Genomic DNA, 12,484 nt, shown 5'->3' with positions numbered 1-12,484 from the left:
GGTAAAAAAAGCCATATCAGTGACCAATATTTTAGCCAATCCGATTATTGGTATACCGCTAGTGAAAAGTTGTAATTACAATTTCATTGGCTAGAGTATGTGGTGCAGTTGCTTAGCAGTGATTGCTAAGGTATGTGCTCTATGGCCCAAAATGTTTAATACCTTAGAAAAGGTTTCCATGGCTACAGTTGATTAGGTTACCATGTTGGTGGTTGTCAAGTAATGGCTGCTATGGTCTATTTTTTTTTTATTCTCCATTTCAGCCATAGCAACCAGATCCTAACAACTGTTGCTTGGTAACCAAAGTACAAGTACGGTATTAACTTGGAATAGTATGGGTAGCAGCGAAATTTGGGATAAATTCCAGTCTTGTTACATTGAAAATGGAAATTTCACTCAGCTTCGCCTTGTGAAATTTTACCCATTTTCAATGCAACACTTGTGGTATTTATCTCAAATTTAACTGCTATTACAAATAATATTAAGATAGAATAAATCTACACTTCAGGTGATGATCCTCCTTGTTTAAAAAGATTGTAAAATTCCTAAATTGCCCATGTTTTAAAAGTTTATCATGTGATGTCATCCATAAAACAGAAATACTATGTAAAATATCTGGATCATATGATGAACTTATCAAACAGTTTTGACAAACTTTTACCTCAGCAGACAGCATAGCAAAGTAAGCATTATTTTGTCTCTTGTTTAGCCAGCAATGGCATGTTGGCACAGTCATTCTATTAAGGTTGAAGGGTATGTGACTGCCCAGACCCACCTTTGCCAGTGAAATGCATAAATTGCATTAATTTTGTGTTTGTTTATTCCATGTAGTCCCTTGTCCAGAAATAATAGAAACTCCTCTTAACATTACGATAATACCAGGAAAGATGGCAAAATTTGATTGCTTGGCGTATAGTCATAGTTCATTACAGTATAACTGGAAAAAGAAATATTCTACAAGCTTACTATCTAGTTTAAATGCTACACAAGATGACACAGTATGTTATTCTATTGACAACACACAACCTTCAGATGAAGGATGGTATTGTTGTGTTGCAACTAATGAGTGTGGATCTGTGGAGAAATGTGCCTGGCTGGAAATGGACAGTGAGTATAAAGAACTGAAATGTTAATAGTTTACTGTTGTATGTTACATTTAGCTACTCCAGTAATTCTAACACATCCACAACCTGTAGTGAGTAAAGAAAATGATGTAAAAATATCCCTTAATTGTTCAGCCCATGATTACGGATTAGGCAATGTTCAATATAATGGGAAAAATACAATCCGTCTGATGATAGTTGGAGAAAACTTTCTGTAAGACGTAGTAGAATCAAATCACCTAAACTGACATTTGGTGTGATCACAGAAGAAGATGAAGGTATCTATCATTGTGTTGCTACTAATGATGATGGTAGTGTTGTATCTGATAATGCTACTGTTACTGTTTATGGTGAGTTTCGTTAAAGTATGGTATTGTATTATAATACCTGTAGGATCATAAAATAGCTACAGGTAGCCTCAGGTAGTTTACATATTACAGGGATAGTATACATTTATAGTTTGTTGTGCTGCAAATTAAATCTAATGCAACAAGTGACAGAAAAACATACATTTGTACAAGAACTAAAAGGTGTACTTAAGCATGCTATTTTGCAGTGGAAATTTCCTCCAAACCCTAAAACTTTACCCATGTTATATTTCAAATTTGGACGGTAGAAAGAGTACATTTGTGACCTAATCTGGGTAAACCAGTCTTATTGCCTATTTAAAAGTATCGAGAAATGCCAGTTTCAAGTATTTAGAGTGCTGTAGCTTGCAAATGGTTGTAGCTACAGTATGTGCACCAAATTTTCGTGTTTTACACAGATTCCTTACCTTCCAGAGCATCCACTGTACAAGTAGCCAACAGCTAATTTTAGATTGTTTTTAAACTGAGGTTGACTATCAAACAGGCTTCAAAAGGGGTGGGAGGCGGGGCCCAGAGGAGGGCAAGAGGCTGTTTTTAAATATTAAATAGGAAGTGTAGGGATTAATTAAGCCAAGTTATGGGCCATCCAGGTCTCAAAACTGACTAAAATAAAAGAAGCTTAAAGCACAGGTCTTTATTCAACACCATAGAGCTGTACAGTCATCCCCAGGCGGACCAGAATTCCATTAAAGGGGAACTGAAGTGGAAATTAAAATACAACGCTATTATGATAAATTAGTTTATAATATAATCTATAATCCATATGTAAACTAGAAAATTTCTTCTTCGTAAGTTATTAAACATGAAAGTTGGTTGACACACACCCCTTTTGGTCGCCATGATATTTGTGGCTTTGACGTCACTGGATCCGAATGCAAAGAATTTCCCATTGGATCGCACTGGATTGATTAGTACATTAACGTTTCGAGCAGAATGGTTCTCTACTGTATCGCCAAAGACTGCAACAACGACCAGCGCTGTGCTCCTAAGGGTACTAGCTTTCATTGTTTAAAAGAGCCTGCCTTGTCGAAACAAATAAGATTTTTCATGAATGTTAGTACCCACGTTAATGTGCGTGTCCTTGCAGTGGCTTGACAAACTGAAATTGGTGAATCCACCTATCAAGACCTGAATGCTCATGTTTGTAGCCACCATTTCAAGGAGGATGACTTCGTTAAGAAGCCTAAACTTTAGGATTTTACACACAGGCCAGAGTTGAATGACAATGCTGTGCCAACACTGTTTTCATTTTGACACCTGCCGAGCGTAGAAAGTTCAGAGCAAATAAGACTGAGCATCGTGCCATAGTAGACGAGCTGTTACCTGGTCCTAGTGGCTTGAGCAGTCCAAAGCCCTCTACAAAGAATACGGAAGTTAAGCGTGGTGAGAACTAATTAATGTTTAGTGTTTATCATCCTGTTAAATCTGATACTTCAGATTTGCCAGTTTTATCTCGGACAAAACCAGTGTTTGTCAATATATACCCTGAGCAGTACCAGTAACAGATGTTGGCACACAAGCTGACATGTTCTTGAGTGCTTCTTCCCCCATCCCACCAGTGTCACCTGCACAGGCCACTTTTAGGTTTGGTGATGATGATTATGATACAATGTAAGACTCCTTGTATTATTACGTGTATGCCAACTATTGACTTTTTAGGTCACAAGAGCACGATGGGTCGTACCATCCAGAGACAGTATGAGAGACCCCATTCAGGAGAATGACAATGGCGTAGCTGGAGACAGAAAATTCATAGTTTTCGAGTCCCAGCTGCTATCTTTGTTTCAATGGTGCCATAGTTGTGGTCTAGAGGTAGAGTTGAAGACTTCCACTGTAGGTACAATGCTGGTAGTTGAAGGTATGTGCCCTGATGGACACATACTGCACTGGCAGTCACAACCAACAGTAAATCGTACCCCAGCTGGTAACCTGCTGTTGGCTGCAGCTATACTCCTCTGTGGTCTGACCTTCACAAGCATTGCTAATTTGGCAGATGTGTTAAATTTAGCAATGTTTTGTGAAAAGTGATATAATGACTTTCAGAATAAGTAGGTGTATCCTGTTGTGCACACCACCTACACAAGGCAACGGGAGGCTGTAGTTGAATACTTAAGAGGGAGCCAGCTACACCTGTCTGGTGATGGTCGTTGTGACAGTCCTGGTTATAGTGCTAAATATTGCACGCATACCCTCATGGACTCTGCCACGGACCTAATCCTAGACTACAGTCTACTACAGTGCACTGACACTACTAGTTCAGTAGCTATGGAAAAAGAAGGATTGCGACAGTGCATTGATAAGTTGATGGTACAGCATGTCAATATCTCTACTATAGCTACAGACAGGCAAACTGGTGTAGCATCCCTGGTGAAAACAGATTATCCCCATATTGACCATCAATATGATGTGTGGCACTTGGCTAAAAGTGTCACAAAGAAATTAGGTAAGAAGGCCAAGACAAAGCATTGTGGTCAGCTCTTCCCATGGATCCAGTCTATTTCTAACCACCTGTGGTGGTCTGCGCAAACATGTAATGGTGGTGCACAACTACTCATGGAGAAATGGAAATCTATTGTACACCATATATCCAATGTCCAAGAGTGGGACAATGACCCTAATGCATTGTTCCCAAAATGTGTGCATCCAACACTGCCTCCAGAAGAGCAGCGCACTAAGAAATGGCTGCGACCCGGAAATGTTGCACACAATGCTTTACGTAAGGTAGTACTACAGGATACACCGCTGCAGGACATTAAAAAATTAACCGGTTTCCATCATACCGGCTCGCTGGAAGTCTTCCATTCCTTGCTGCTGAAATACTGTCCTAAGCGGCAGCATTTTTGGTATAATGGAATGTGAGCTCGTGTTGAACTTGCTATTCTAGGCCACAACTATAACACACACCGTAAACAAGCAATTACAAAATCAGGTATTTTGAAATTTGTTAGACATCATTATAATTTGTGTATTTGTGTTACAGACAAAGCCAGATATAAAATTGTATTTCCTAAGGAGAGGAATGCATGGGTAGCTAAGCCAATATTAGAAGACAAAGACACACACACCTCACTCACATGTTACAAGATATATTGTACTTACGGATTCACAGACAACAGGACATGCATAATTATGAAAAGCCGGACACAATACCAAAGAACATTGCAGCAATAGAGCGACCACCAAAGGATGAAGTTATTGCAATACACTTATATAGATTTCCCACCCAGACATTAGACCAACAGATTTCACAGTAATTAACACACCACACTTTTTATTTAAACAAACTTTTCTACAAATCAGCTATTTTAAATCCAGTGTAAATATTGCTTGCTTCAGGAAATGTTTCTCTTATATATAGCCACAACAACACAGGAGGGAATGACTCTACGTATTCCTTTACCCAGGTAGATGTAAGTCCAGTGGATGGATTGGCGATAAGCTGCCAACTGGTAAGACCTATAAACACATTTACTTATTTGTGTAAAAGGCTGTCCCATACCTGTTAGATAATGGAAGACGTAATGAATCTCCTCGTACCATCTTCATTGTGACCAATGCTGTGTACAGGACGTCCTTGTTCAGACAAACCACCTTAAACTGCTCGTGGTCTGTGATACACTCGAGGCTGTCTCCGTTGGACGTTCTTTAACCTCGTCCGTTTCGCGACAACATTGGCACTCAATCCCACTAGGCATGGGTGTACATTTCGTGCATTCGCACCAATCTGTCGTCCCCAAGCACTCAGTAAAGCTTGCCTGTTCTCTTATCTCAGTTTCTGACTCACTACTATCGTCTTCACTGTCACTATAACCCATAGCGTGTACTGGTTCAAATTGGTAAGGTTTAATTTCGTTGCCGCTGCCTACGTTACTGCTGCTCTCAGCCATTTCAATACATCAATTAAGGTTTCCTGGATCCAGTGACGTCAAACTGCAAGTTATCATGGCATCTAAAATGCACAACTTTACTCTGCAATTTCTCTATAAGGAAACGTAGCATAGCTATAAAAATTGGTACAAATATTTAACTTCTCGTATAAAACAAATTTTTACAATAAAAATAATTTTTAAAAAAACACTACAGTTCCCTTTTAAGGTCCCAAACCGCACATATGGATTGCCACTGTACTTGGGAAAAAGCTAGCAAAAGTAGACCACTCAAGTCTAGCGAATTTTGATGGCGCAATTCGATATTTTATTCATGTGTGTTTGTGTTCTTGGTGGAAATTTAAATCTGCTGTCATGGGCAATAGGGCTGGTTTTCCCAGATCCAGTCCAGTGTGTGGAATAACATCCGGACGCTGGACAATTTTCGGTCAATTACATCAGTTGTCAGGCCATAATTGAATTTGTCTGGAAATAGTGTCCTTTCAAAGTGTAGCAGAGTTTCTAGTGGGCTAGGAGGGAGGCCAGATGTGATGGTATTAACGTGTAATTAAGTTATTTGTTTTTGGTCTGTGGTGACCACAAAGGTATACCCAAGATTTACTCTGAGGTTAACAGTTTAATAGAAATATAGTCAGTAGATAGGCTAGCCAACGTACATATGTACAGTGAAACCTGTGTATTAATGACACATTGAGACCAACCAACTGTGTCCTGGGTCCTGATTTTCCAGGTCAGTTTATACATGCTAAGGGATACTTTGGGACCATTACCAAGTGTCCAGATTACACAGGTGTCCTCATTTTCAAGTGTCATGATTAACAGGTTTCGCTGTAACTTAAACCTTTCATGTATTATTTGAAAGAAGTGGGAGATTCAGCTACGTATGTAAGCATAAGGTATGTATGTGTTTCATTTATTCCTATATAAGAAGTTCGTAAATGTACTCTCAATTGTTAAATTATTTCTACGACAGGTCCACCAACTATTGTACACATTACTGATGACTCAGTTGTATTTGAAGGAAACAAAACAACCTTGATGTGTATTGCTACTAATGATGAAGATGCTGTTAATCCTCTAACCATTGTCTGGTATAATTCTGAAGGAGAAAAACTTGAATCAAACGATGAACACATTCTAGTATTTAGTACAACTGATCCAGTTACTGGTCAAGTACAATCAGTGTTATTGTTTGATCCAGTTAACCATACTGATAGTGGAGAATACACATGTCATGCCTTCAATGATAATGATTGCTACACTGAGGATAAAACTCTTCTAACTGTTAAATGTAAGTGTGTGTAAGATTGTTGGTTGCTGTAGTTTCATACACTCAGCTGTCAGCTTATCATGATTATTGCAATACTCCAGTAATTTTTGTACCCTCAAATTAATTAGCTACAGGTAGCCTGAGTGTAATTCTATACCTTCATTTCTTTGAGTTTTTTTGATAAACAAGTACACAGAAAAATTTGGAATTTTTAACTAGAGTAGGGACCATAGCACATCGAAAAGTACTGAAACAAGCCACGATATTAAATCACAGTAAAACAATAAGAAGTATTATATGCCTACTGTGCATTTCCATGATGGTATCTTGAGCACAGTAGGGATATACGTAACACTTCTTATTGTTTTACTGTGATTTAATATCGTGCACTACTCCAGCTTGTTTCAATACTTTTATCGATGTGCTATGGTCCCTACTCTAGTTGAAAATTCCAAATTTTTCTGTGTACTTGTATGTTAACTTTTTTTTTGTAAATAATTGTTATGACTGGTGAACCCATGCATACCGCATCTGAAATGACACGTGCGCCCCAATTATCATCTGAAAAGTGAAGTATCCATTACGCTTCATTGTCAGCTATGTTCAACCTGTTACGCAGCATTTCGAATCAAGAACTGTTCGAAAAGCACCTCTGCAATCCACGCATATCGAAAGGAATGGTGTCGCACGCCCCGGGTTATATTGATAATTATTATCGTCTGAAAAGTGAAGTATCCGTTACGCTTCGTTGTCGGCTATGTTTAACCTGTTACACAGCAGTACGAATCAACAACTGTTTGAAAAGCGCCTCTGCTATCAAAATAGCCACTATGACAAATACGGACGATTTTCGTTATGAAGGGAAGCCACCATGTGCTATCGCCAAATCGACACTTTTCGCTGTCAGCATGATGAATGGGACACAAAGGAGGACACTGGTAAGTCCATGAAGAAGGCATTGCACGTACTGCGGTATGCCAAAAGGCACCTGTCGGGCTGAAGCGACATCAAACAGTGAAAAAGTCAAGCCCATAGCGTTAGCTGTTATCGAGTTACACTTGTCTGAAGGCATCAGTCAGTTACTCAGTCAGTCAGTCAGTCAGTAGAAAATTCCGTTAAATAAATAATTTTTAAAATTCCATAGCAACTTGTTGAAAGCGTTTCAGGTCGATCTGAAAGCTTGTTTGGGCTTAGATATACCTAACCAATACTGCCTCATCGTCATCAGGGAAAATTGAGGTTGTTTTTTGGGTGATTTTATTTTGTGGACTACGTCTACTCCTTTGTGGTCCCTACTATACACCACTATCGTAGTGTATGATAGTACAGTACATGTATTTAGTGAATTTTGTGTGGGAAAGGTAAAAATGTTTATTGTAGACCTGTCTACACCTGTCTACACACTTTAAAGTAGCTGATATGCTTGGTCTGGGAAAACCGGTTTTGGGTGTATTGGTGCCCACCATCTGTCATCCTGTTGAATAGTTTGTGTTGTTGTTGCTGGAGTTGTTGCTGCATTGCAGTACTTCTTTAGGCATCAGTACAAGACACTAAAGTTACCTCGTCCCAACAAACTTGAAGTTGCTGCCTACAGTAGCCACAAAGCTGATCCAGTCAATGGACTATCTCCCATCAAGGGAACATGCCGCCAGTAATTGCAGAGCCTCATTCCTAAACGGCTAAGTCATTTGTCCTTCCTATAGTGCTTTACATTCATTGTGTTAAGATACTTACTAGCTGGATCAGCTTACTACTTACTTACTGAATGTTTAACTCAAACCGCATGTGATGAGAAGCCATATTGTCAGTAAAGTGAAGTTATGCCACGTACTGTACCTGCAAGCGTAACACAATGGTGGAAGTTACCGAAATTACTGTCATACCTTAGACGGTCACGATGTCCGTTCTCAATTTATCTACCTGGTATTCAGCAACTCTCCAGCAACTTCGCAGTCTCTCTGTGATAGTGTTACAACAAATCAGGTAGGGCTGCACCGATTCCACTTTTTACCGATACTTTAAATACCAAGTACTCAGCTGGGAAGTATCTGCAAGTACAAGTACTGATACCAAGTACCTTAAAGTAGCTACTTCATAGTGCATGCATTTATTATATATACAATGCATTTCATGGTATGCTGGTACACATTTTCAGTATGGTTCATGTTTATAATGAAGTAGCCAATCAAGATTCACAAAGAAGGAAGTCACTGAAATGCAAACCAGTGGATATTCCAGTATTCTTCTGGAGAAGTGTAGATAATAATCATAATGGTGCTTACAAAAATAAAAACAATCTAATACTGAAACAGTCACTTCTACCTGATTGCTCTATTAGAGTTATTGACTGTTCTATTAGAGTATATCGATCTTTTTCTCAGTAAAGCATTTTCACACTTAGGTTTCAGCATAGATCAGTAATTTTGCTGGTATAGTTAGCTATTAGTGTTATACTTGATGCTTTTAGGTGTCCACTGTGTTAATAAAATAAGCTAATACAAACGAACGTTATTTTATTCTCGCACGTGATAAGAATCGGTATCTGCAACAATATAATGGCCGATTCCAATACTTCATGAAAACAGCAGTATTGGCCCAATTCCGATACCGATACTAGAATCGGTGCAGCCCTAAAATCAGGTGTCTCTCTGATTCTCACATGTGGTTACATTCATAGAGTTTGGTGCGGTGAAAAGGTGGTTTGTGTAAGAAAGCATGCTGTAATGTGCTATGGTATGCATTTACTTGCAGCAGCATGTTAATACTGAGTAGACAAAAATGCCTTGATCAAATTCCTTAGCCCACAGGGAGTATTGTAAAGTTTCCAAGTGAATATCCATATAGGTTCCATGGTATGCTCCACTGGAAAACCTAATGGTTAGAGGGTTTAGGATAACATTGATCAATCAGGTGGTAGGGATTGTCCTATTTCCCTCCGGTAGGGTGCTAAGTACCCAACTTTATGGTATTTATAATAAGATGCTTTACAGATAGTTAAGACAATTGCATGCATCATAGTGATAATTGTAATATTATTTTAGCTCTTCCAAATATTACCAAGCAGCCACTATCCACTATATGTAAAATACACACCAATTCATGTGAGCTGGAATGTTTTGCTACTGGTATTGGCCATATTCAATACAAATGGGAGAAGTATCAGTCATCTAGCAATAGTTGGATAAGACCTTTTCACAGAGCTGTGAATGTCATATCTCCTAAACTGATGTTTAGTGTGATCACAGAAGAAGATGAAGGTGTCTATCATTGTATTGCTACCAATCGTGATGGTAGTGTAGTGTCTAACAGTGCTACCATTACTGTATATGGTAAGTCTAGTTTCTGTATATATAAGTACAATGTTGCATTTATAATGTATATATGTAGGTCCACCAGTCATCCACTTCATCATCAATAGTACAATTACATTTGAAGGCAACAAAGTTAATTTGATATGTAATGCAACCAATGATGTTGATGCCATCAATCCATTGAGTATAGATTGGTACAATTCTGATGGTGTAAAACTTGTAGCAGATGAAAGACATGTACTAGTGTACAGCACAACTGATCCAGTTACTGGTCAGGTACAATCAGTGTTACTGTTTGATCCAGTTAACCACACTGATAGTGGAGAATACACTTGTCATGCCTTCAATGATAATGATTGCTACACTGAAGATAAAACTAACCTCATTGTTGAATGTGAGATTATATGGTCATACTGCAGTTGCTATATGCTTTGTTTTTCTTATTAGATGCTCCAATTGTTTCCATTTCTCCACCATCACCACCCATAATTCATGTTGGTGATAATTATTTATTGTTGTTATGCAATGCTAAAGGATTACCCATCCCTACAGTGCAGTGGTTTTTGGGTGATAAAGCTATCAAAGGTTTTACTGAACTGTATGAACAAGCGTATTACGTTCCAACTACTTCTCCACACAAGACAGTGTACACTTGTGTCTCAAAAAACAAAGCTGGTGGTGAGATCCGCACAGTTAAATCTAACGTAACTGTTACTGTCCAATGTAAGAGACATTATGTGTTTAATACACTGTTTTCATTTTTGTTAAATATTTAGTGCCACCGCCACCATGTCCATCTATTGCACCTCCAGAAAATGGAACAATAGTCTTTTATGATGGAAAAGTTGTGGTGTTTTTTTGCGATACTTGTTATACTGTCCGTGGCTCACCGGTATTGAGTTGCACAGGTGGTAAATGGAATCTGCCTCCACCAAAGTGTGTGAAAGTGTGCTAGTTTGGCTCACAAGATTTTGTAAGCAGAATACAGACAGTATGTAGTTGTAGTTTGATAGAATTTGCTACTTGTATAGGCTAGGTTTATGCACATTAATTGTACATTGTTTTTGATACATACTGTACATTAGTTTTTGAATAGATTAGTTTCTTTACAAAAGTGTGTCAGATATTTCATTATGTAATAAGGTGGATGATCATAGAAATTGACTGCAATCTGTCTGCTAGGGACCGGTCCATTTTTTTAACCTAGTATGCTATGCTGCACTGCTCATATTTTCTCCTATTTTATGCTCAATATTGCTCGATTTATTTCATTGTGCTGATGTATGTTATACAAGTAACTTATGAAAAGTTGTCATTATATTTAACATTAAACCGAAATGACTTTAAAATCCGGTAATGGCAGTCACAGTTGCTATTGAATTTGCAAAATTGGTTTATGCACTTAAATAAGTCTGTGAAAGTGCTTGGTTGCCACCTATTATGCTCTACATCATGCTGGCATAATATGCTGGTTCCTACTATCTGTGGATCAAGTTACCATCAGGATTTTTCTGCATTCAGGATATTACTGTAAGCTTTTGCCTCCCTACTACATGACTTTCAGTAACCTCCTAGACTGATAGCAAGTAATAAATTTCATGAACTCAATACTAACTTATTTAATTTTCTGTGTAACAATAAACAGTGTACAAGTTTTCTAAGTATATACAGTAGGCACTTGATTAACTGGATACTCGATTATCCAGACTCTTGATTATTTGAACAATACAAATGACTGTTCTATTACAGTATTTTGAAACTTACTGTGTAGCAGTTGAACAGAACTCTATATAAATGAATGAGATTCACAAGGATAAATTCACTTAACTGAATGCATTAATTTTGTAATTGAACTGGCACACGGATAATGGAGAACCCACTGTAATAATAGCAATGGTACAGTTTGTAATGAACAAAGTGCAATAAATATGAAAACTCCAAGTTCTGAGGCCTTCATTGCATTATTTCTCACTTTGCTGACAGTTTCTGTAAGTTGTGTGAATAATTGGCTTGTATGATCTTCATGAAAATAGTCATTGACAAGTATAGCATTAAAATTCAAATACATATTTACAGGGTCTAATTATAGCAACAAAATTTATTTCCTTGTTTAATTTCATGCCATACAATAGACAAATACCATGTAGTGTGTGTGCAATCGAGGCTATTTTGGGGATATACGTTTCATTCATATAGCATGATTAAACCTCAATAACCATAACAGTTACTGGACAGTTTTGATAACTTTGAAGTTCAGAAGCTTCCATCAGTTCCATGCAAAAGTTATTCTACCACTCAGTTATGGACACTAGTAGTGCTGAGTGTTTCACTTGATATTTTTATGTATATAACAATATTGTCAGTATGCAGTTTAATCCACTAAAGCTCCATATGCAAACAGAAGAATTGAAATAAGGCTGAGTTGAGTTGGCAAACTGTAGTATATTTACAGTATTCCATTATATGTACTGTAAGTGCACTTCCTCATGCACACATTATTATCAAATGGTACGGTAATGCTTAAGTAGGGATCGCCATGAAAATT

At 37.9% G+C, this 12,484-nt stretch overlaps 1 protein-coding gene across 2 annotated transcripts; it reads left to right on the top strand.

Annotated features, from left to right (window-relative positions):
- Nucleotides 1-818: 818 nt before the first annotated feature.
- On the top strand, nt 819-11,099 carry LOC136256352 (leucine-rich repeats and immunoglobulin-like domains protein 1). 2 transcript variants are annotated; one of them, XM_066049288.1, is made up of 7 exons: nt 819-1,107; nt 1,161-1,453; nt 6,332-6,649; nt 9,670-9,957; nt 10,016-10,333; nt 10,387-10,662; nt 10,716-11,099. In XM_066049288.1, exons 3-7 carry the CDS (start codon nt 6,397-6,399, stop codon nt 10,892-10,894), a joined length of 1,314 nt encoding a protein of 437 aa, XP_065905360.1. In that variant the 5' UTR covers nt 819-1,107; nt 1,161-1,453; nt 6,332-6,396; the 3' UTR covers nt 10,895-11,099. The 2 variants fall into 2 exon arrangements, with proteins under 2 accessions (XP_065905360.1, XP_065905361.1); XM_066049289.1 differs by lacking the exons at nt 819-1,107; nt 1,161-1,453 and adding exons at nt 4,276-4,400; nt 4,452-4,920.
- Nucleotides 11,100-12,484: the final 1,385 nt, after the last annotated feature.

The sequence above is a fragment of the Dysidea avara genome, chromosome 5, assembly GCF_963678975.1.
Source record: "Dysidea avara chromosome 5, odDysAvar1.4, whole genome shotgun sequence".
NCBI classification, from domain to species: Eukaryota; Metazoa; Porifera; class Demospongiae; order Dictyoceratida; family Dysideidae; genus Dysidea; species Dysidea avara.
This window is presented reverse-complemented; position numbering and strand designations above follow the sequence as displayed.

Excerpts from the sequence above, each read along its gene's own strand:
- LOC136256352 (XM_066049288.1), top strand. The coding sequence starts at position 6,397 with ATGTGTATTGCTACTAATGATGAAGATGCTGTTAATCCTCTAACCATT. Across the intron at positions 6,650-9,669 it reads AACTCTTCTAACTGTTAAAT|CTCTTCCAAATATTACCAAG; the intron begins GTAAGTGTGTGT and ends ATATTATTTTAG. Across the intron at positions 10,334-10,386 it reads AACTAACCTCATTGTTGAAT|ATGCTCCAATTGTTTCCATT; the intron begins GTGAGATTATAT and ends TTTTCTTATTAG.